At 35.6% G+C, this 25396-nt stretch overlaps 1 protein-coding gene across 8 annotated transcripts in view; it reads right to left on the bottom strand.

The window, feature by feature from the left end:
* The window catches only part of Cnot6l (CCR4-NOT transcription complex, subunit 6-like), a 92007-nt gene that overhangs the window by 49733 nt on the left and 16878 nt on the right, over positions 1 to 25396 (bottom strand). For 6 of the 8 annotated variants that reach the window (NM_001415094.1, XM_039092162.2, XM_006250708.5 and 3 more), the window contains 3 exon segments: positions 9392 to 9477; positions 11331 to 11517; positions 14203 to 14324. In NM_001415094.1, the coding sequence (NP_001402023.1) occupies positions 9392 to 9477; positions 11331 to 11517; positions 14203 to 14314 (385 nt within the window). In that variant the 5' untranslated portion in view covers positions 14315 to 14324. 8 annotated transcript variants of the gene reach the window in all.

Below are 25396 nucleotides of genomic sequence, written 5' to 3'. Positions count from 1 at the left end.
AACTAGCTGCATATTAATGAGCTTTAAAAAACTGTCTTAGAAGTTTTGAAATTTCGGACATATAATCCCTGAAGGTTGAGATAGGAGGATCACAAAACCAAGGCCATCATAAGCCAAACAATGAGAAACTGTCTCAAAAACAAAGATCAAAGGATAGTTTCAAATTGATTTTTTAAACCACATGAAAAACAGATATATCAAAAACAAACAAACAAAAAACAATCTATAGAAAGAAGCCAAAGAAAATGAGAGAGAGAAAACAACGAGCAGTAAAACTCTCCAAAATGGCTCAACAACAAACCTTGGACAGCTAGGAGCAAAGGACCAAAGGTACAGACATACGCGATAGAAGTCTTTAAAAAAGGTAATGATGAAAGGCACCTTACGGAGATGCCATCAAAGACACTAACACAATAGAGTCCCAGAAGAACAGAAGAAAAAAGTTAAAAGAGTTATTGGCCAAAACCATCTCAACTATGATGAAAACCACTAGCATACACATTCATTGACCTTACCAAATTCCAAATAGAACAAAATAAAAATTTAAACAAATAAATTCTAGAACAACTATGAGAAATCCAATATAATGATATTTTCAAGCGAGGCAGGAAAATTAAAGCATGGACACATCCTCAATTGACTTACTAGCTGAACTGCGTAAGAAACTGGCCTACCACACAAACAGATTAAAGTGGTCTTCAACTCCTCACTCCTGCACACCGCACCATACGGAGATTGTTGGAACCGTTTCAGAACTTCACCTCTTACTCACTCCACACGCATCCTTTTTATTTTACTTTCTATTATTTAATCTCCATTCTTGTGTTTACAGTAATGATGGTTTTGCTTGATTGCTGAGTTAGGTTTCAGGACTGCCTTTGTGTTTCTCTACCCAGTTTACTATAAACCACTGTTCACTACACTGTTAGTCACCTCTTAAATACTCCTTACTCCTACAGTTTTTCTTCTCTCTCTCCTTCTTAGCCTCTTTGTACCTTCATAGATTTAACAACCCCTAAAGTCTGTAAACCCTAAGAGTAAAACCAACACCCCAGCTACTTTACCCACCTAGATTTTGTTTTCTTTTTCAAGATTAATATTTAATCTTTATCCTTACCCTCCAACTCCTTATTTTATTATCTAAAATATGAGAATTCTCTATACCACCCTTGGCTGTTTATCCTCCCAGTTACTAAATTCAAATGAAGCTATGGCTTTAACTGACTAGTGTAACACCTGTAATATCAAGAAGCTTGCTTTGGCAATTAATATCCTACCCAGGGAATAACAGAGTTTACACCCTGAGCTCCTAGACTGAGTATGAATATAGCAAACATTTCAACTGAATGAATGAAAACTGACAAATAAAACCAAACAAAGTTATACCAGATGCAAAAGAAAAAGAAAAAAATATAACGTTTTTTCAAAATCACTGAGCCTACAGTCATAGTACCTAGTAATACTAAGTTGAGATTCATCCCAGAGAACTAAGTATGTTAAAATAAATCAAAGAAAAACAAAGTTACTGAGGACACAAACAGCTGAATGAAATAAGCAGGGCAAAGCCAGATACAAAAGAATTCAACACAGATTTAAAAAAAAAAAAGCCAAAATTCTAGATATTAAAAAAGCATAGTAAGACAAGTAAAAAGCTCTTAGAAGGTCTCAACCAATAGCACAGATCAAAGAGACACAATATCTGGGGATGAAAAAAAGTAGAACTAGGACAACTAGACAGAGACAAAGCTTTAACAATAAGAAAGTTACAGTGGAAATAAGACATAAAAAAAATTCTGAAAGGACCAAACTTATCATGGTAGGGATAAAAAAAGAGAACCCAGTTCATTCTAAAGGCATATGGAAGCAATTCTAAGAGACTGCTAATCCTAAGAGAATTTCTCCAGATGTAGGAAGAGCTTGAGGCCAAGGTTGAGGTTGTGGAATGAACAAGGAAGGACAAATAGAAAGCACGTCAGTGGGAAGTTACATACTGACACACTAAACAGACCAAACCTATGAATAATGAACATAGAAAAGTCTGGAGAGATGGCTCAGCGGTTAAGAGCACCTGACTGCTCTTCCAGAGGTCCTGAGTTCAATTCCCAGCAACCACATGGTGGCTCACAACCATCTGTAAAGAGATCCGATGCCCTCTTCTGGTGTATCTGAAGACAGCTACAGTGTACTTATATATAATAAATGAATAAATAAATCTTAAAAAAAAAAAAAAGTCTGAAAGGCACAGAAAACATTGTTAAAATGGATCATGATGGAAAATTTCCCAGAATTAGGGGAAGAGGTGCTAATTCAAACACAGGAGGCATTTAGAATACCAATGGGGGGTTGTGGGGAGACAAAGAGACAAAGAAAAGAGAACCTCCCTTGATCATGTGATAAATAAAACACTAAACATACAAAATAAAGTTTGAAAATAGCAAAGGAAAAATCCAAGACATAGAGAGGCCCATTAGAATTTAAAATTTAAAAGCCAAGCAGCCTGTTTAGGTGTATTTCAAGTTATGAAAGACAACTGCCAATCCAGACAGGCATACTAATAAAACAATCAGTCATCATTGAAGAAAAAAGTAAAACTTTATGTAATAAAATGTTTTTAAAAGGCTAAAAAAAATTATGACTACTAAAATATAAAGAAAAAACTTGAAAGAATCCTTTGGACTTAAAAGAAAAACAAAATTATCTGTAAGGCCACAGGACATAAATAATACTAGAATAATAGTTAATCAAGACAGGAAGAAGGGTAAAAAAACCAAATGCTACAAAATCAACAAAGTAACAGGAATCAATACATACCTTTTAAGATTAACTGTGATTATTAATGGTCTCTGAAACTGCTAGAAAAAAAAGTAGGGAGCACATGTCAAGATATAGGTATCGGTAAGAACTTTCTGAATAGGACTCCAATCGCTCAAGAATAATCAACAAACCTGAGCTCATAAAATTAAATGTAAAAAGCATTTTGTACAACAAATGAAACCATCAATCAAGAGCCTCAGAATGAGGAAATCTTTGCCAGCTATATATCCAACACAGGATTAGTAGTTAGAATATACAAAGAACTCAAGTAGCAAACATCAAGGAAACAAACTTTTAAAAATGGGCCATGGAACTAAGCAAAGTTCTTAAAGGAAAAAATACAAATGGCTAATAACATTTTTAAGTGTTCAATACTATCAGACAGCAGGAAAATGCAAATTTACAGTACTTCAAAATTCCATTTCACCCCAGTCAGAATGGCTTTCATTAACAAAATAAATGACAAAAAAAAAAAAAAAATGCTGGCAAGAGTGTGGGGAAAGAGGAATTCTTTTTGGTGGTGAGAACATAAAACCGTGTAGCCACTACAGAAATCAATGAAGTGGTTTCTCAAAAACCTGAAAAAAGATACAGCACTCCTGGGCATATATACCCAAAGGACTCCATAGACGCCTACAGAAATACATCGACGTCCATCGTCATTGTTGCCCTTCATGAAGCTTACTAATGTCTCTCGACTAATGAATGAATAATGAAAATGTTGAACACATACACAGTGGAATATGTTTAGAGATGGGGAGATGATAGAATTTGCAGGGAAGCGGATGGAACTGAAATACATAGTAAATGGGACAACCCGTGCCCAGAAAGAAAGCACAGCCCATCTTCCTTCTCATCCATGGTCTCAGCTGTGCACTGTTAGAGCTGATATCTGAATGCGGAGTCCATAGTGCTCAGGAAGCTAGAAAGTGCTCGTGAGAGGTGAAAAGGGAAGAGACCTTACGGGCTTCACGGATGAAATATACTTGCTAAGGTTTAAGTGGGGATAGGGAAAGGGGACAGGGAAGGAGTGCTGAGAGGTAGGTTAAGCAAACTCAGATAAGATGGAAAGTCCTTAAGAAACCTACTACTTTATAAGCTAATTAAAAGATATAATTCAAAAGAAAAAGTAAGTTTGAACACAGGTACCCTGCTTGGATGGACAATGCTTCTCAGAAGACATGGATTATTAAAATAAAATCTCAGTGGCCGGCATGGAATAACTCCCTACAAGTTAATGGTCAGGGGACCCAGAGGTCCCAAAACAACACAATCTATTGCCATTGTTCTTGGTTGCCAAAGATAACTAGATAGTAAGAACCTACTGCTAAACACACAAACCATTTTGTTTGCAGAACGAAGAAAAATCAAGTTGTAACTGGCCTGAAAATAGTCTCCCTGGTGGCTGGTGTCCAGAGTACTGGATGGTGCCACTGGAGGAGAAAAAGTCATAAATATACTACCCAACAGAGTACCCAGAGTGCTACAATACCTGCCAGGAAGCGTGCCCACTGGTACGACGGAAGCATGAGGATTATGGGAGTAAACAACTGCTTTCTGATTGGGTCAAAGTCGGCTCTCACAGAAGGATGTGCCAGGCATGGTAAATCTTAGTCAAATGTGACTTATGCTTTGTTACCCAGACATTCTGTCAATCTACCTTCTAAACTTTGTTTGTACCCATATATTAGTGCTGCTGGCAGCCTTGGACAAAAAATACACTCCATGCAGTGGGCAACAGTTTATTATACAGAGACTCATAACTGGTCAAAGGGCTGAGAATAAGTGACTATTGAGTGTTTGGCCTTAAATTTTTATCAATCCTCTGACCCCCAAGGTTCAGAAAGATAGAACTGGGAGCAGAAACAATTTCAGCTAGAAGCCAGAAGGAGTACTGTGAAATGTTGTCAACTAAACATGATATCGTGGTTGTACTTGTGAACTCAATGTAACCATGGTTACCCACATAAGACCTACACAGATCAAGCCAGCATCAATCAACATTCCAAAAAAAAAACAAAGGCCACTAATTAGAAACCAGTGAATCCCCCTCCCAAACATGAATGTAGGACGAGAACACACTGGGATGGAGTGCAGGGAGAAATGTAAAGGGAGCTGGGGGGAAGGGGGGTGGGGGAGGAGGCAAATATAATCAATTGTATCCAGGTATGAAACTGTCAGAGAATTTTTTAAAATGAAAGTATTGGGGGTAAGAGCTAATGTCCCATGGAAACGGAACCCAGGAGTGCCTGGCTGTAGTTATATCAAAACATTAAATTAAAAAAAATTATAAGAAAATGAAATCATCATATAAAGATAAAAAGATGAAGAATATGAAACAATTATAAAATACACATGTATCAAACACCAACTTCATTATCCCATGTTCACTAATGAACAGAACAGCCAAAGAGAAAACAGAAACATCAGAGTTGAAGTATGCTGTAGACCAAATACACCTAATAGACATTTATAGTATTTCACTCTACCATAGAATACATTCTGCTCAACAGCACAGAGAACATTCACCAGGATAGCCTATAACTTATTACATCACAAAATACTTCTCAACAAAGTTGAAAAAGATTCTCTGACCACATGAAACTTTTAAAAGAACTACAAAAATTATGAACATATAAGAATTAAATAACATGTCACCCAAACCTTCTAGTTTTAAGAACTTATGTGAAACTTACGCGTTTCTCGTAATAAAATGAAACTATAACATTACCAAAACTTGATACAGCAAAAGTAGTATTAAGAACTTATACCAAAAATGTAAAAACATTTTACATAAGCAACCGATTGATGAACGAGAAAAAACAAATGAGCTTAAACTTAGTAGATTGAAAGAATAAAGATGAGATTTAAAATAAAATTTTAAAAATAATAAAGATTCACAAAACACTTTATAAATAGAATAAATTTTATGTGTACTAAAGAAATAGAATAGCTCAGGAAATGAAAAGATATGAAAAAAGTGGTATTATACCAATACCTAGCAGACCATTAGGAAATCTTATGAACCTGTATATGCAACACAAAGCAAACAAACTATCAAATCTGCACGAAAAACCCCTGAACACACATAACCCAGGCAGAATAAGCTGATAGCAAGCAACAAAACTGATTCAGAATGAGACTAGATCGCTATCTTTCACCAGTCAGAAAAACAATTCCAAAGAATTACTATATAAAACTATGATAGTATGAGAAAATATAGGGTAGTTGCTTTGGAATAATAATATAACCAAAGACTTTTGTATATGACATCAAAATCACAAATCAAAAGAAAAAAAACAGAAATTCATCTTTATGAAAACAATCAGTACAATAAAGAGGCAGCCTACAAAGGAAGATCTGCAAACTATTAATCCAATAAGGAATTAATATCTAAACAAAAATATCGCTTGAGCAATATTTGAAGCAAGCCTGCTAAGAACATCAAGAGATACTATCTCGAAAGAAAAAAGGAGAAAGAAAAATATTTCCAATTGTAGATACAAGATGCAACAAAAGGAAAAAATAAGACATATGGCCTTAAATGATTATATTTAAAAATAATAAAGTCTATATGTGAATAATACAACATAAGATAGAAGAAAAAGTTAAAAACTGCTTAAAACAACAGGTAATATAGGTACAAATAGACTCAAAATATATCACGATTTATAGTCACTTTTAACAAATATACCTTTTTTTTCTTTTTATTCAATACAGAAGTAAAAATTAAAAAAAACCAAAACCTGGATGTCCTAGTGCCCTTGATATAATCAACTGTAATGGACAAAGCAGGAGAGTTTAAAGCTCATGTTCAGCTTGGTTCCACTTTGTGGTGATGAAACGGTCTAACAAAACTGAATCATTAACTACTATCAGAGCTCTCAATCTTGATGCTGGACAGATGGCTAAGCTGTGAGAACATCTACTACTCTTGCAGAGGACCCATGTTCAGTTCAGTTCAACATGGGCCACTCGACAACCACCAGTGACTCTAGATGCAGAGGCTTCAGTCCCTCCTCTGGCCTCCATGTACACTGCATCCATAAGCACAAACTCACACACAGGCACACACAAATACATATAGCTATTTTTTAATTCCCAATAATTATTTTATTACTATAAATATATTGAGAAAGTATTTTCCAAAAGATTATACACGAATAATGACAGTTTTACCAAACTATTCTACCGAACTTTCAAGGAACAAATCTACTCAATCATATTACAATTATATGAAAAATACAGAATTTGCCCAATGGTTTTTGGTTTTCTTTTGCTGTTGTTTAGTTTATTTGCTATTGTTGTTGTTACTGTTTTTCTGAAACACAATCTCACTATATAACCCTGGCTGGCCTGCAACTTGCTATGTTGAGGTACCTGGGGGGCTCGGAACTCACTGAGTTAGATCAGCCTGCTTCTGCTTTCCAAGTGCTGGGAGATTAAATTTGTAAAACACCATACCTTAAGTAAGAATAGCAAACTGAACAAGTTTGAAATCCTTAAAGATGTTTTTGGGAGCCAAGTTCTATGCTTTCTTAGTGCACTGCCCTTGTTTAGACCTTTATCTAGTTATTTCTACTAGAAAATTCCTGTAACTGTTTATGTAGGTGACAAAATAGATCATGGCAACCACAGTGTAACTACCATGTAACTGTTTACCAAGGAAAACATAACTAGCTTTATGCAGCTTGCTATAGTATTTGCGACTTACCTGAAACATGGTAAGCCCTAGCCAAGACTAACAATTACTCAACTGCACTATTTCAGTCACTCTGCATGAAAACAGGCAAACAAAAAAGCAGCTCTTAAGTAGCATAAACTTAACTGAAACTCACAGAAATGCACCTCCCTCTGCCTGAGTGCTGGAATTAAAGGCTTGTGCCAGCTCTCTCTTCAGTTTGCAAATGCCATCAATCAGAGGGGCTGCTCATTCCTACTGTATCTCACAGGGCCACTAAAATACCACGGCCACTTCTCTTTCTTTCATTATGGGTAAAATTCCACAATGTATCTAAAACTTGACTTAGAAATCATTTCAAATGTTATGTTCCTGTGTATATAAAGCTGCCATTTGTTAAGGACATTTCATTTCAACAACTGCTTAAAAAATTTTTTTTCTAAAGGCAGGAAAGGCTCTAGCTTTCTTTTCTAAAGTTCCTTGCCCTTCTATATATAATCAGTTGAACAGAAAATGGAACTGAATGAAAACTATGCAGATCCTCAAAAAAGAGAAAACTACTAGTACAGGTTGAACTTTACTACTAAAAATGAGAATTCAGAAATGCAGCTAAACATGGTGACACGTACTTAAGTTTGAAATGTTAACCATAGCTACATTAAAACAAGAATAAAGAAATAAATGCATACTGTTCTGTCAGGCTATGTGTATAGTGCAAAAACCATAAATGAATTATACCCTCAAAAAAACTTGTTATGCATGCATAAATACTAAAAACTCAAAAGAGAAAAGAAACACTATTTAATTTAAATTTATTACAGAACTAATTGACATTTAGTAGAAGGAATGTTCCCATAGGCAAGCACAAAGCTAAGTTACAGCTGGTGATGAATAGCTAACAACAACAGATTAGATTCCTAGAAAGATGTTTTAAATTTCTTAATTCAAATTGTTTTTTGTATAATTAGCACAAAACTAATTGTTGTTTTTCTTTAATCTAGTCTGACAATCTTGATCTTCTTGGTCAAAGAAGAGAAGTGAGTGAGTTTGTTAGTAGGAAAAATGCAACTACAACAAAGTCAACCACAACCACAACCACACGGTAGTTACTTTGATTTTCTTTTTGTTTTTGATGTTGGTGAAGAGCAAACCCAGATCCTTGCACATGCTGGGCAAGCACTTCACCACTGAGTTAAATGCTCAGCTCAAAAGCCACTCACTTTAATATCTAGTTTTATAGACTGCAATAAAATAAAGGACAGTAAAATTTACCAATAATCACAATACCCCATTCCATTGGTAAGATAGCAGAGATCTTTGGAGATGTGAAGGTAACATGGAAAGTCATATAATATTATCATTTGTTATTTCAGGAATATTGCTTGGCTCAAAGATTAAGTCTTCTAGGTTCAATATTAAATTGCTAATTTATCATTTCTATCAATAAATCAGAATGCAGAAAATGGCTGTTCTACAATTAAAATTATTCTTATTAAAAAGAATTACTATATAAATATATATATGAATTATATAAATAATTATTCTTATTAAAGACAATTATAAATAGGTTAAAAATCTAAGATTATAAAACTGATAAACATTCTATAACATTTCAATAAGAACAGATTTGCCATATCATCCTACCTCTGTCTAGATGTTTTTAACGATATAAGATTTAGCATATCATATACAAAATAAAACGAAGCTGGAAGTGGGTGGCTCACATCTGTAATCCCAGCATTTATCTCAACTATTACATTTCCAGTACCTTTAACAAGTCCTCCTCACATTCTTAGTCACACTAAAACTAACCTGTACTTTTAACAAAAATGATCTTTCAAGGCATAAATACTTTAATACAGAGTAATAAATTATCTTTTTTTTTAAGTCACTCACCTGTTAAACCTAGAGTTTGTAGCTGGAAGAGCCGGCCAAGTTCATAAGGCAAAACCCGTAAATAATTGTCATTTAAAAGCAATTCCCTGTTTTAAAAAAAATTTTTTTAAAGATTTGAGTATAATATAGAATGCTTTATCAATACCTGCATTTGCCATTCTTCGTCTTTCTTCTAACACATGATTAGTGATATTTATATTCAAGGCATTTCTTCACACTAATCCCCAAATCCTGTACACTATTATTAAAGTGGTATCATTACTAAATATTTCTATGACTCTCATTCCATAGCAGATTAAATTCAGAGGTATATGAATTGCACATAATGCAAATCAGAGTGGCAGGTGTTATTAGTATTCAAAACCTGTAAGACCTTCAACCAAGCTTAACTTATAGCAGAAAAAAAATTTTTTTTTCAAAACAGGGTTTCTCTGCGTAGCCCTGGTTATCCTGGAACTTGTTCAGTCGATCAGGTTGGCCTTGAACTCACAGAGATCTTCCTGCTGCTGCCTCTTGAGTGCTGACATTAAAAGCATGTGCCATAACCACCGGGCCTAAAGAAAGTAAACTCTTAAACTTGAGGACTAAATTACAATTAGCAGCCAATTGCCTATATGTCATTTACTATAACTAAGTCATATCAAAACACTATGAGAAAAAATTAAAAACACAACGAGAAATTCAAAACAAGACAATATATCACAGAAGCTAATGATAAACAGAAAACATAAGAAGTGGGCTGGCAAGAGGTAAAGTGGGTTCAGTAAGTAAAGACATCTGATGCCAAGCCTAGCAATCTAAGCCTGATCAAGACCCACAGTGGAAGGAATTAACTGCCACAGAGATGCCCTCTGACTGCCACAGCAGATAGCGCGCACCCACACACATAAACACATAAATGTTATTAAAAAAAAAGAAGGAAAATAGGAAAAGATAAAAACATTCTCTGGAGAACAATCACTAACACAAAATATATGTCCTAAAGCACAAAATAAAGAAAATATAGTAACAAATCAGCAAAGACAAACAAAAACAGAAAAGAAACAACAGATAAGATCTAAGTTTGTAACTGAAATTTTTAACAAATTATAAAAAAAAAATAACATCTTCATTAATAAAGGACAAAAAGGTAAGAATCCATATAACCAGTCGGGGGGTTAGTAAAAGAACAAATAAGTAACACAGTCGTTATTAATTGTAAACATGTAAAAGCAACTTTTAAAAAACCCTATTACTCAATAGGTAAGATTAAAAAAAAAAGCAATTCTTGCTTTGGAAACAATAAAATGTTTTCTCCTATAGGGAATATCACCAGTGTTGTGGCATATGCCTGCTGTCCCCAAACTTGGGAAACTAGAGCAAGACTGCTACAAGATGAGGCCAGCTAGAGTGCCACAGGCAAGATCCTGTCTCAAGAAGGAATGTCTTAAAAATTTTTTAAACTATAAATCCATTTTAATCAAGTATTTAGGCTTCAATAAAGAGTGTAATAGGGGTTGGGGATTTAGCTCAGTGGTAGAGCGCTTGCCTAGCAAGTGCAAGGCCCTGGGTTCGGTCCCCAGCTCTGGAAAAAAAAAAAAAAAAGAGTGTAATAAAAAATATAAACATACATTTTGTAATAGAAGTTTATTCCTAAATGTTTCATTTATAAGCAATCATATTTTCTGGAGTATTTCTGATTAATTTTATCAGATTTGATTCTACAGTAAGACTTAACTTCCCCTATCTCAAGTCTACTAAAAGAACTCACAGCAAGAAACTACAACTCAAAGAAAAAGAAATATTAAATGAAGGCCAACTCACGCAGTGTGCTTAATACCATTTCTATCTTTGATCTTCACAGATACAGAAATCTCACCATAAAATAGCATCCCAATACTTTCTTATTTGATAAATCTGTAATTTTATATAACGAATCATACCTTTAATGTTTCCTCACCTGAGAGACACCATGTTTCCTAGTTCTGCTGGTAAACTTCTGAGTTTATTGGACGACAGATCCAGGTAAACCAGATTATGAAGCTTGGCAATGTCAGGTGGAATGCGAGCAAGGTTATTGTCATTTAGGTGCAGTGCTGTCAAGTGTGTCAATGACCAGAGTGATGTACTTAAGCTCCGCACTCTACCTAGAAGGCAAAACACTAAAGCATAAACTCTAGACCCAAGACAAAATTTGAATCTCAAGAACTGCTAAGTGCCTAGAAAAGGTGGCAAATACACAAAGATATCATCTTATCTTTGACATTTTTAACTTTATATTCCAAGCTATGAGACTGCTAAAATATCTAGCCTTCTTTAATCTCACTTCATTTTGAACAGTCTCTCTTTTGGAGGGAGGGAGGGAGAGAGGGAGAGAGGGAGGGAGGTTGGTTGATTGCCTAGGCTTACTGGACCTCTGTCAGCTCCTGATCCAAAGGATAAACAGCAGGCTGAATTGAGCTTTGGTGGTTGAAAACAGGCTTGGACTTTTACTTTTTTAAAGTCATAACAAAATATTCCTCACACTCCACGAAAATTGTAAATATAAGATGTATCCATATCCAGAGCCTGGACTGGCCAACAAACTTTAAATAAAAAAATAAATTATTATTATTTAAAACCAACCTTGGATTAGGCACCAGAAAAGTGTCCCTAATGAAAACATCTTTCCTAAATTTCTGATGTTAGAGTTAGAAACTAACAACTGCAGTTTAAGATTTTATACTAAATGCAACAAACTCAAGGAAACAGTTTTCACACCAAGGTCTGTGAGCAGCAGGTACAAAATCAGAAAACCTGTTTCAGAGTTCTAATTTTTATCACTGGTCTGGACAAATCAGCTAGCCTCAGGTTTTATAAAATGGGATGTTATCTTCTAAGTTGCTAGTATTTTTTTGTTTTGTTTTGTGATGGAATCTCATGTAATCCTGAATGGCCCCAAACTTGCTATAGAGCTGAGGATAAACCTTGAAATTCTTCTTGCCTCTACCTACCAAGTGATAGGATTACAGGCATGCACCCCTATACCCAGTTTATTTAGTGCTGAGAATTAACCCCAAGTCAAGTTTTTATGAAAATTAGACAGGCATTCCACCAACTGAGAGACATCCCAGGCCTGATTATAATTATTTATTATAATGTACAATTTACATAAAGATCATTGTACAAAACTGCATAAAAGCAAAGTGATAATTTTAAGATTTATTTTACTTTTAGATAAGTGTCTATATGTAATTTTGTGTTGGGTATGTGCCCACCAATGCAGGTGCTTTCTGAGGCCTGAACTGTTAAGATTCTCAGGAGCTGAAGTTAGAGGTGTTTGTGAGCCACCTGATGATGGGGGTGCTAAGAACCAAACTTGTGTCCTTCATAGAAGCAGTATTCTTAGCCGAGCCATCTCTCCAGACCCAAAAAGTAATTATTTAAGTATATATCATTTTATTTAAAAAAAAATGTAGATGAGAGATGGCAATGGAAACTAAAGAAAACAAAGTTTCAAAGGGACAAGGTTATCTTGTTTACATAACTAAACTCAATGTTTATTTCTATCCAGGGTTCTTTCTACCACAGACTCTTTCCTGCTGTATGTAATCAAATACAAAGTGTCAACTAGGATTTCGCATCTTAGTAGGAAAACAAAGTATTCAATGATGAGACTATGGGTAAAAGAGAAACTTCTATTTACTTAGGACGACTTAACACTTTTCCTCGAAGGTCTTTGGCATTATCTGCTGAGTAGCCTACTAAGCTATTAACTATCCTATACTATACCCAAAAAACCCTCCACCACAAGGAATTGTATATAGGGCCGAAACTGTCAGTAAGCCAAGGCTGAGAAATCTTAAACTAACAGGATGTTGCTAACTGTTCCCATCAGAATGATGAGCAATCAGCCATCTATCCAGTTTCCTTTCAGTTGTGTTAAGTCTAGCCGCTGATACTGTAATGCCAATGGGGGGCGGGGTACTAACCACATTCTACATATAATCTGTACTGTGGCAATTCATAAAAGAAAAATGGTTATCTTCTATTTTTAATAAATATAATTTTATAATACTAGTTGCCAAGATAATGTGGGGTTCTTATATGTACTTTGCTTAAATTCCCTAACATTGTGTTCTTATATTCCATGGTATATTTGTTAAAAGTAAGAAGCCAACATTGGTATAGTAATAGGAACAAAATTCCAAGCTTCATTAAGAATTTACCTGTTTTTATATCTTTTTGTTCTATAATTCAAATCAGGATTTTTAATTAGCATGTCTTAGCATTCCTCTGACTTAAGGCACTTGTCTTTTTTTTTTTTTTTTTACAATCTTAATAACTTTGAAGTGTATCAGTTAGGTATTTTATACAATGTCAGTTTTAGTTTGATGACTTTTTTTTTCATTTTCAGACAGGGGTTCCAAATTTTTCAAATCATATTTATTCTGAACATGCTCTACTCATAGCTTAGCAGGTATCTGTTATACAGAGTCATCTAGGTTTCCTTCTTTGCCAGCACTGAGATAAAAGGAGGATAGAAAAGACTTTCATTTGCAAAAATTACTCTGGAAAAGTCAACACAAGACTTGCTGTATTATAGAACCTAATTTTACTCAGAAACCAAACTCTGAATATCTTTAAATGTAAATGGCTACCATTGCTCAAGACAATCTCAAAAGAAAAGGAAAATATTTTAAAAGATATAAAAACAAGTACCTCAGGGTTCTTACATATTTCCAATTAGTCCTTTCAGTTAAAACACAACAACAAAGAGCCTATAAATACAGAAATACTCTTTACAATTGTATCTACTATATTCCAGATGAGATGCTTCAGATTCCACTCACCCGAGATTTCTAATTCTGCCCAGTGAGATTTTTTCCCATTGGCTACCTCCTCTGCTGACATGATGGTGTAAATTCTGCGAGGGTCTGGAGGGTCATATTTTTCCTTTGGCATCCCTATTAGTCTGTAGGGGAAAAGGATCATTAATTATTATTACAGTCATGGCCAGCAAGACGTCTCAGGCAGTTACAGTGCCTGTTGTATAATTCTAATGATCTGAGTTCAAGGCCAGGAACCACAGTGAAAGATCAGCAACTCTATAAAGTTGTCTTAAAACACCACCCCCCAACACACACACGCACACGCACGCACACGCACTCGCACACACACGCACACACACTGCTTTTTATTAAAAATTATTACTATTATAGTTATTTGAGGAAACTAGTCATTTTGGAGGAACGGGGAATTGTGTGTGTGGAGAATATGAGCAAATTAAAATTAATATAGTATAAAAAGAAAAGAAAAGAAAACATGCTAAGTTTTCTTGTTCTGTCCTTCTGCTGTAAAAACAATGTCACAAATACTCACAGGTAGCCTACTAGAACTTCATCTGAGTCCAGGGGAAGCAGACTTGCCATTTCCAAGCCCTCTCACCTGGAGAGAGGCCTTCTATCAAAAGGGTGCCATAGCCTGTTCCACGCTCCCTTCCCTGCCCCCTGCCAGGGAATCCAAGACCCTAGCTGCAGCTGAACCCCATTCTCAGAACAGAAGGTGTACGACTCTCCCTCCTGTGACTGATTCTCTTTAAAGAGCCCATCAGAGTCTCTGTTGCTGTGACCTGAACTCACTCAAAGCCTCCACCATGCTGCTACCCCTTTATCAATGGCATTAATAACTAACTCTTCTAAGAAAGCTTTACTCCCCAGTATCTGTTTTGGTGTACTCTTGAACCCCCTACTAGACTAGTTAAGTCATTTCATATTCTCACTTTAAGAAAAACACTGCAGTATTCTAGGTTTTTGGAAACTTTTATTAACAGATGCCTAAGGGAAAATGCAAATAAACAACCATACTCTTCAGAGAACATTGTGTTGCTCCCCATTTCTTTCCCCTGTGCTAAACAGCACTACTTTCCTAGAAAAGCTGATCTTACAACTAGTTTCCTTAATGGAACTCCAACTAGTCTAAGAGAACCATGTGATTCTAACCTCCCATTTGAGTAATACTCAAACTACTACAACTAACAACACATGATTTCTCCCCTTGACACTGACATTAGTTTAGACAATGTTCAAGATTCATTCTTTGCTATGGGCAAAGCAGGATCCTCATCCCTGCTACTCATAAACAAAGTGAACATGTCCAGATCGCCCCCATAGCCTTCCAAGTACAAGGAAGGCCGGCCTCATAAGGCCGTTTACAAAGACAAAAGAGAAGGCCTATTTCTCAGTAAACACACATGCAGTACATGCAACACAGCAAGCTGAATTTTGTCTTCTGTTACTTGCCATTAACACATCCCAATCAGGTAAATGCATAGCTTGATTTGCCATACTCAGTCTTTATTTAAACCTGTTGTTCTGAGGTAATTATTGTCACTCCTTTTTACTCTCAAAAGTACTTAACTAATTTGGGGTTCGGGATTTAGCTCAGTGGTAGAGCGGGTTCGGTCCCCAGCTCCAAAAAAAAAAAAAGTACTTAACTAGATAAATTACAGAGCCATGCCAAATGAGACAAAAATTATGTGACTGTTTTCATAATCAGACCACAATCAATGGTGATAAAATTAATCATAAAACCACCTCAAATGTGATAAATATGAAAAAAGCCCTAAATATGTTTATTCCAGGGGTCTAAAACTACTGCTTTGATAGCAAACAGAAGATAAAATCCACTTCATATCACTCAGATAAAACAGCAAATGACAAAGTCATGTGTGTCAAATTAAGTGTCTACATGTTATCCTTTTCACAAATTACATATATAGTTATAGTTGACTTAAATATTTTATTTTGTCAGTAACAATCCAGCAACCTGGCACATGCCTTGTAAGATTTCTACTACTAGGCTGCATCCTCAGCCCTGTAGTTAATTCTCTGCTCATATTTCTTTATTCTTTCCCACATATGCCCTTAAGCCAAGTTTCCAAATCTGTATCTATTTCTAAGTTAAGAAATAATATTCCAAATATAAGAGCTACTCTCAGGAGGTCTTAAACTTGTTGCATATCAAAAATAAAATGAAGTAGTATTCCATCGTGTACCAAGAAATCAAAGCTAGTTTATAAGATAACATCAAAATCTTTCAGGTCAGTTTCCCTTTACTTAAAGGAGGGCAAGTTTTCCTCATTTGTTTATTTATTAACAGTAAACTTCCCCAGTTCCTAAGTTAACTCTTCAATTCTAATCTCATCATGTTACAACGTTAAAGTAGAAAAACTCTTTCTGGTCAAGAATCTCCAGCCTAGGTAGAAATCTAACTTTCCAGTTGAGCAAAGTCAATCACCTGGCCAAGGGACCACACCTACAAAGGCAGGCTTGACTTAAGCTATTCTAAAGAGATGGAGAACTGAATGGAATAAATTGAAGTATAAATTAAAATAAACTATTCTTTTCAGTTCCTGCTCCCCACCACTTGCTATAAGCTATCATAGGTTTGACCAATTTGCCTAATTTTCTGAGGCCTGATTTAGGAAGGAGTAACTGCCATTTTCTTTCTCTAGGATGCTGTCCAGAATGTAAGTATGCTTTCTGATACTTTGAATTTCCTTACTCTTTTCCCCAAAGCTCTCCTCTCTGCCACTTTGAATTTCCTTACTCTTTTCCCCAAAGCTCTCCTCTCTGCCATGTGGCCGCTTGGCATGTGTTTGACATGTATGGCAGCTTTAAGGACATGGCTCCTTTCCTTCCTTACTGTGGGCAACTACAGAGGATTTACCACTTGCCTGCCTTCAATGTTTTTCCTTTAAACTCTAATAAAAATGCCCTTGAGCTTCCATTTAAGTTCATCCTTAAATTTTTTTATTCATGAACTCAAAAGGGGCCCCTGATTTCCTTTGTACTATCTGGCAACCCAGTTCAAACCCAAAACTCTAGTAGTAATAATAGTAGTAGTAGTAGTAGTAGTAGTAGTAGTAGTAGTAGTGGTGGTGGTGGTGGTGGTGGTGGTGGTAGTAGTAGTAGTAGTAGTAGTAGTAGTAGTAACAAGAACAACAATAAAAATAAACCCTATTTTCAATAAATTATTATTTATAAAACACAAGAAAATAACATTTTACACTAAGAGAAAAACTTGACTATCACATTTGCCTTAAATACTTCTCAGTTAATAAAAAGCTTTATTTTCTATATACTATAACACAAGTGAGTTCTGTGGCCATTTTTTCCATTCTGAGATCAACCAAAAGTAAATTTAAGCAAAGCAAACAGATCCAGATCCAGTACAGGATTCTTTTCTACAGTGAGGATGAATGAAAAGCATGGTTCATTAAAGCTGTATCATTGTAATAAAACTTAACAGGAGGGGGATGGGATCAAAGTTATATATTGTGTCGGTTACATTTTTACCAACTGGACATAAGCTAGAGTCATCTGAAAAGAAGAAACTTCAGTTGAGAAAACGCTTCTGTGCTTGTTGGTTTTTATGAACTTGCCACAAACCTAGACATATTTGGGAAGAGAAAATCTTAATTGAGAATGTGCTCCCTATAGGCAAGTTTGTAGGGCATTTTCCTAATTAATGATTGATGTGGAATGTCCAGCCCATTGTGTATGGTGCCATCACTCCTGGTTCTGGGGCATATAAAAAACAAACTGAGGAAGCCAGGAGGAACAAGCCAGTAAGCAGTATTACTCTTATGATTTACACTTCAGTTCCTGCCCCCAGATTCCTTCCTAGAGTTCCTGCCCCAACTTCCTTCAATAATGGACTGTGATGTGGAAGTGTAAATGAAATAAACCCCTTCCCTTCCAAGCTGCTTTTCATTCGTGGTATTTACCACATCAGTAGCAACCCTAAAACACCCTTCATGAGATTGCCTATATGTAAGTCTATCGTGGGTATTGTCTTGATTAATGATTGATGTGGAACCAACTCATAGGAGCGTGCCACCCTCCAGCTGGTAGGAGAAAGCAGGCTAAGTAAGCCAAAGAGGGCCAGCCAGTAAACCACACTCCTCCCTGGTCTGCCTTCAGGTTTCTCTTTGAACTCCAGCCCTGGCTTCCCTTTATAATGTGAGGTGGAAGTATATAATCAAATAAACTTTTCCTCCCAAGTTGCTTTTGATCTTTAAATCAGTATTTCATCTTGTAACATATTATTAAACAAAAATACAAATAACTAAAAAGCATTAAAAAATCATTTAAACATAATTTAAATCCCTAAATGTGATGGTGATTTTGTTTTTTGGTAACTGGGCGTACGAGCCAGTCTAGGGTTTAAATACTGAGTGGTGAGCAGCTTCCATCTAAAGGTTTATATTAGGAAGCATTAACAGTCATTTCTTCATATTTTCTTTTCAAGATGAGGGGGAATTATTTCTAGTGTTGTTCTGGGGAGCTGTTTTACACAAGCTCTTACTTTCCCAAGCTGGCCTCAATCTCACAGTAGAGTCCTGGAAGCCTTGTGTTCATAATCACCTGATTAAGCCTTCCAAATGCAGGGATCATGGACCTTGCCATCGCACCTAGCTGCAGAGGGTTTTGCTTTGTTTGTATTTATTGTTGTTGTTTTGTATACTTTGTTCTTACAGTGTACACAGCAAACCCCCAGTCTCATGCATGCTAGGCAAGAGCTTTTACCTCTTGAGGTAAGATGTTAAGTTGATTTTCCCAAGTTTCCAATTTTTACAATATCTTACATCAATTTCCAATGGATAATAACTTTAGGACAACCTGGAGGCCCTAATTATATAACAAAATAAACTAAAAACCCCTTAACAACTTATCTCAAGTATTTAAACCTTATAAGGCACTAGGAAAAACACTGCCTATGGTTCTCTAAATATTAACTACATAAGCTGCTTTAAATTTCACCTATTTTGTTTATTACACCACCACCTGTGTACGCTTCGGACACCCCCTGTAAAAGCTCTGAAATTAGTCATTTGTGCTGAATAATAAAGTTTATTACTGCTTCTTAGTTCTCTTGTGAACTATGCTAAAGTAAACAAGTTTGAATCTCTATCACAGTTAGCTAATTAAACAACACTATTCACACGGGGATGGGGAGAAGGAAAGAGAGAAGGAGAGGGGAAGGTGGGAGGAGACCAGCCTCAAGTATATGTAAACATCTAGGTCTTATGATATGAAACCACAGTGACCCTTCTCACTAGTTGAAATTTATTTTGTCTCTGCAGTTCAGCATAATTTTGTTGGAGATTAATAGCAAGTGCTACAAATCACCAAAACAGTAGTTCACAATGAAAAGACTTCTAACAATACAAATCTAAAATATAAATCATTAAACTTATACTGTTTCTACAGAGATATTAAATGATGACAGAAAAGCTAGCAAAAACTATATGCCTGTATGATATGTCTGCTTACATTTTAGAGAAATTTCAATGGCTTATATTATTGCATACATTTCTTAAAGCTGTCATATAATGGCATCTGTTCTCAATGGTTAAAAAAAGGCAAAAGACCAAGAACACTAAAAATTACTGTAATCCCAGTACTTAGGTTGATAGAGGATCAGAAGTTCGAGGTCAACCTCTGCTACATAACAAGACTTGTCTCCAAAACAAAGGGGAGTGAAAGGGGGTGAACATATGAATTATTATTTGCTTGATTCTCACTTTGATACTTTCTATCTGGTTTTAAACAGTACAAGGCTTCTTTCTGAGAAAATAAGTATATGCTTATTTATCTAAATAAAATATATGCAGTACATTTTTGAAGTTTCTATTTCCTAATCAATACCTGTATTTGACCACTAGTCATTTTTATACCATATATATGTAATATATAAAATAAATTTACACCTTACCTAAAAAAGGCACAATAACAACTATTATCTCTAGACCTGCTGATACTTTTAAAAAGGTACCTAGCAAATGACACTGCATATAGTAGGATCAATTAGACAGACAGTGATCCACTCCTGAACCTGTGGTCTACGGATGGCCCTGGTCACTATGATAAATTTAACAATGTCTACATGATACAAGCATTCAAGTTTTGATGTCTCCAGCTCTTTTAAATAACAAGGCAAAACCTGTGTTTTATGATGATAATTCACTCATTATGAAGAAAATAACCTTTCAATATTTGAAGTCCCATATTTCTAATCAATTTAATTTATTCAAGAGGTTTTTAGTTGCTGAACACAGAAGTACATATCTGTAATCCCAGGAAACTGAAAAGTTTGAAGCCAATCCTGACTAAATAGAAGCCGTCTCTAAGTAATTAACTAATAATTAATTTGGGACTGAACATGCTAGTACATATTCTTTTTTTTAAGATTTATTTATTTATTTATTTATTTATTTATTTATTTATTTATTTATTATAAGTACACTGTAGCTGTCTTCAGACACACCAGAAGAGGGCATCGAATCCCATTACAGATGGTTGTGAGCCACCATGTGGTTGCTGGGACTTTAACTCAGGACCTCTGGAAGAGCAGTCAGTGCTCTTAACCACTGAGCCATCTCTCCAGCCCATGTACTAACACTTAAAATATAAATTATAAAAAGAAACTCAGGACACAACTTCTTTGGTTCTAGTTTATAATCTTTCTCTTATATTTAGGGTAATAGAAAATAGCAGTAACAAAAAAAAAACACAAATAGTAAAAAAAGAATGAACACAAGACCTAAAGTTATCTAATTCTACACATCAGTAAAAATTTAACACTCCTATCAGATAAGAATCAATTTGAAAAACCAAACCTTATGATTTTTCTACCATTCTTATATATCTTAGTCTCCTAACAACCATTACCCTTCACTGTCTCTCACTTTTTCCAATTATCCTCCAGAAAGCTAATGTTAATAAAATCATCAGAAATCAATTCTTCCAGAATTATGACTTCTTCTGACATTTCCCTTTGATTGTCACCTTCGCTGAACAGAGAAGTATCTCCATTAATAAAGCATGCCCATGATGTATCTGTGAAGATGCTTTTCAAAAGGACTGAATTCATATGGAACCTGACCTAAGAAATATTTTGTTCTGCTGGTGGATTCAACATCTAAACAGATTCCTAAAAGTGTGTGGAACTGTGAGGGCTGGGATGTACTTGGAGGAAGAAGGACACAGAGGCCATGTCCATGGAGTTTTACATATTCCTATGATGCCTTCCTTTAACTGCTTCCTGTCACCTTTAACAGACTCCCCCATCACACTTTTTCTCCACCATAATGGTCTGTCTAAACTCATGGGATTAAAATCCATGGCCTGAATCCTTTGAAAACATCAACTAAATAGTTCCCCCTTAAGTTGTTTGTGGCAAGTGTTTGGTCACAATGACAAGAAAAACAACTACTATACTGGCTTTCTGCCTTCTCTTTTCATGCATGTTTTCTATTATTTCATTAGACCTAAGACCTCTTACTTCTTTCCATGGGTTTCAAATAAGCATTCTTCTTGGCTTAATTCATCTATTCACCTTGACAGCATACCTCCTCCTAGTTTCTGTGCACTGTGTAAAGACTATCCTTATATTATTCAAATGCTGTTTTCTCTGCTTGCATATCTGATTATAACCCTTATTCTGAGAATCTCCTGCCTCAATGTTGTATAAACATTGCTTCCCAATTATTCTCTGATTTATCAATAAAAGCTGATCAGCCAATGACTGAGCAGGGGAGAAACTAGGGCAAGAGGAAATAGAGAAAGTGGAGATTTGTCCCAGGGAGAATCCAGGAAACACCATGAGAAAACACCTGTAGTCCAGAAAACCAGATCAGTACTAAAATACAAGTATTACTGGGATTTTGACTGGGAGTTAGTCAGACTAGTTTAAAGGATTAAATAGAGTAATACTGCTCAGTTGTTGTGCCCTTAAAGCTTATTAATTAAATAGAATAGTCCAGTCTCAATTATTTGGGAGCTAGCTGGGTAAAAAGAAAATAGCAATATTTATAAATTGCCACTAATACCTCATCATATTTTAAAAAACAAAAAGGTGATTGTAAAATATATGGAAAAGGGATATGGTGTCAAAACTATTTCTTCTCAAAGACTTTTTCTTTAAAAAAAAAAATCAGATAAATTTACAGGAGCACACCGCCACCAAGATCTATCAGAAGCTACAAGCTACAGTTTCCTAGATAGTTTGATACTAATAATACAACAGAACCTAGAAATTCCAAACATATTCACACATATATTGCCAACAGATTTTCAACAAATGTGAGAATTTCAATAAAAATAGAATTTTCAACAAATGCTAAATGAGATACTCACATGCAAAACTAAACATTGACCCACACTTTTCATCAAAGTAAACTTAAAAGACATGAACTTAAATGTAAAAACCAAGCAGTATAAAAGTTCTAAGAGAGGCTGGAGAGATAACTCAGTGGTTAAGAAAACTGGCTGTTCTTCCAAAGGACCAGGGTTCAAATCAGCACCCACATGGCAGTTCGCGATTGTCTATAATTCCAGTTCTAGGGGATCTGACACCCTCACACAGATATACATGGAGGCAGAACACCAATGTAAAATTTTTTAAAAAGGGGAAAAAAAAGTTCTAAAAGAAACTAAGAGCCCTAATTTAAACAAAGATTTTAAAGAAATAAAATTATACAAGAAAACTACTAATAAGTAAATACATTCCATTAACAAAGCATCTAGTACTTGAAAAATTAAATCATCAGATTAGAAATGTTTTCAAAATACCTATCAGAAAAAAAGCACTCCAAAAACTCACAAAATACAACAATCTAATTTTTTTAAAGGTACTATAGGCATATCTCAGGGTAGAATATATGCCTTGAATGGGAGTTTGATCTCCCATACAGACTTTAAAAGATTCTTCACTAAAAAACAATACATGTAAACTAAGCATGTATTAAGAATAAAGTAAACCAGCATATAAGATGTTAAACATTAAGCATCAAGGAAATGTAAATAACTGACTGAACATGTATTAGAATGACTAAATTTTAAAGCTCACATATGATAGGGACAAGACACTGGGATAAATCTGAGTGACAAGGAATCAGTAATTGTAGATAGTAGACAACAAAAGCAAACAAACCTAGATAAAACACAATAGAAAAGAAGAAAGGGCCAACTGTAACACTTATAAGTAGAGTACAATGTGGTGTTGTGATGCTCTCTTTGAATCCCAGCATTCTAGTATTCATGAGTTCAAGGCCAGCCTGATCTACATTCTGGGACAGCCAGAGCTACATAGGGAGACCCTGTATAGACAGACAGATGAACGAATGGATTTTACACACACACACACACACACACACACACACACACACACACACACACACACACACCCTCTCTCTGCAGACTCTCTCATAAAAGAGCTAATCAACAAGCTATGAACACAGAAAATCCCACTAAATCCATCAGTAGTACAATCAGGAAAATTGGCAAACAATCCTACAGCACTAAGGTTTTCTTCAGATAATCCTAGAAACAAAAGCATCTCTGCTTCTATAGACAAAATGAGGCAAAATACATGGATGGGATCACATATAGACAAGTTCACTAAAAGAATTATATTTGAAGGGTAGACACGTGAATCTCACTGTAAAGGGAAAATAGAACAGATATCACTGGTGAATGGGGGTAAAGAGCCTGGATTGGGATGGGGATGGGACCAGGAGGGATCAATGAGGGGAAGATGTAGAGAGTATTAGAAGAGACAACTAAAATTGGAAAAAGTGGGGGAGGGGGCAATCTCTGGAACAAGCTTAGAAACCTAGGGCAATGAAATCTCCCAGAAACTGATGAGGATGACCCTACCTAAGACTTTTAGCAATGAGGGAATACAGAACTTGAACTGGCCATCTTCTGTAACTAGGAAAGACTTCCAGTGGAGTTGGGACACCAGCCCAGCCACAAAAACTTTGACCTACAGTTTGCCCTGATTATAAGATGTGTAGGGTAAAGGGTACACAGAAATTGTAGGAATGACCAAACAACGACTGGTATAGCTTGAGACTTATGCCATGAGTTGGAGCTCACCCAGGACACTACCTAGAGGACCAGGAACCAAGGCTGGATAGCCCAGAGACCTATGATAGAACCAAGCACAAGGGCCTCCTGCCCCTCAAAATAAAAGGCAATGAAATGATTCCTAATGATACTGCTATACTCATAGACTGATGCCTAACCCAATTGTCATCAGAGATACTTTACCCAGCAACTGATGTTAACAGTTGCAGAAACCCATAGCCACACATTAGGAAGAACTTGGGATCCTGCAGAAGAGAGGGAGAAAGGGTTATAGGAGACAAAAAACTCACGCCAACAAGGTTTGAAAGGAAGGGGTATTAACTTTAAAATAGCTCCTAAAATAAATGGTTAAAATAACAACATAAGAACTCACAAAGACTCTAGGTCAATAGTGTTCCCATGCTATAGCCCAAAGTAAAAACAAAAGTCAGCCACTGAAAGAGAAATCTGTATATTATCAGAAGAAAATTTATTTATTTGTTCTTTCCTACAACGGCCGAGGAACCTGACTTCAGTTTCTGTTTCCTTGGCACTCTACAGAACCAACAAAGCACACAAAATAGAATGTCCTTCCAAACTATAGTCCTGGGGTAGAAATGCCCCCCATAAAAAACTCATGGAAGGACACAGGGGAGCAAATGTCTAATTCTGTTACTTAAAAAAAACTTTTTGTTCCATTAACTAGGCAATGCAAAATAGTAACAGTACACACATATAACATACTGGGAATAATATTAGCTATAGAGTCAAAGAATAGTATTGGTTAACAATTTTTGAAACTTAACTGCATAATATCCATATCTACTATAGCTGAGAAAATGCTACATTTTTTTCTTAAACGTTATTTTGAAGTTATTTTTGACAAAAGGCATAAGAACGTAACATTGTAGAAACATTTAGATAAAACCAAAGGCAGAACTGTTTCCCTTGTCCTAAAAATACCCAAAAAACTCAATACTAGCCATGAGAAGCCCTCTTCTTAGTTGTTTGCCAGGGCTGTCTCTAAGAGACTCCCAAAACTTATAGCTTACTGCTATTGTCCTTGATAACCCCCAGAGGTAGAAGGTAAGTCCTACTGCAGAAGACACTTCAGAAACAGGGCCCAGAG

The sequence above is a fragment of the Rattus norvegicus genome, chromosome 14, assembly GCF_036323735.1.
Source record: "Rattus norvegicus strain BN/NHsdMcwi chromosome 14, GRCr8, whole genome shotgun sequence".
NCBI lineage: Eukaryota > Metazoa > Chordata > Mammalia > Rodentia > Muridae > Rattus > Rattus norvegicus.
Note: the sequence above shows the minus strand (reverse complement) of the source record. Positions and strands in the feature narration are given on the sequence as shown.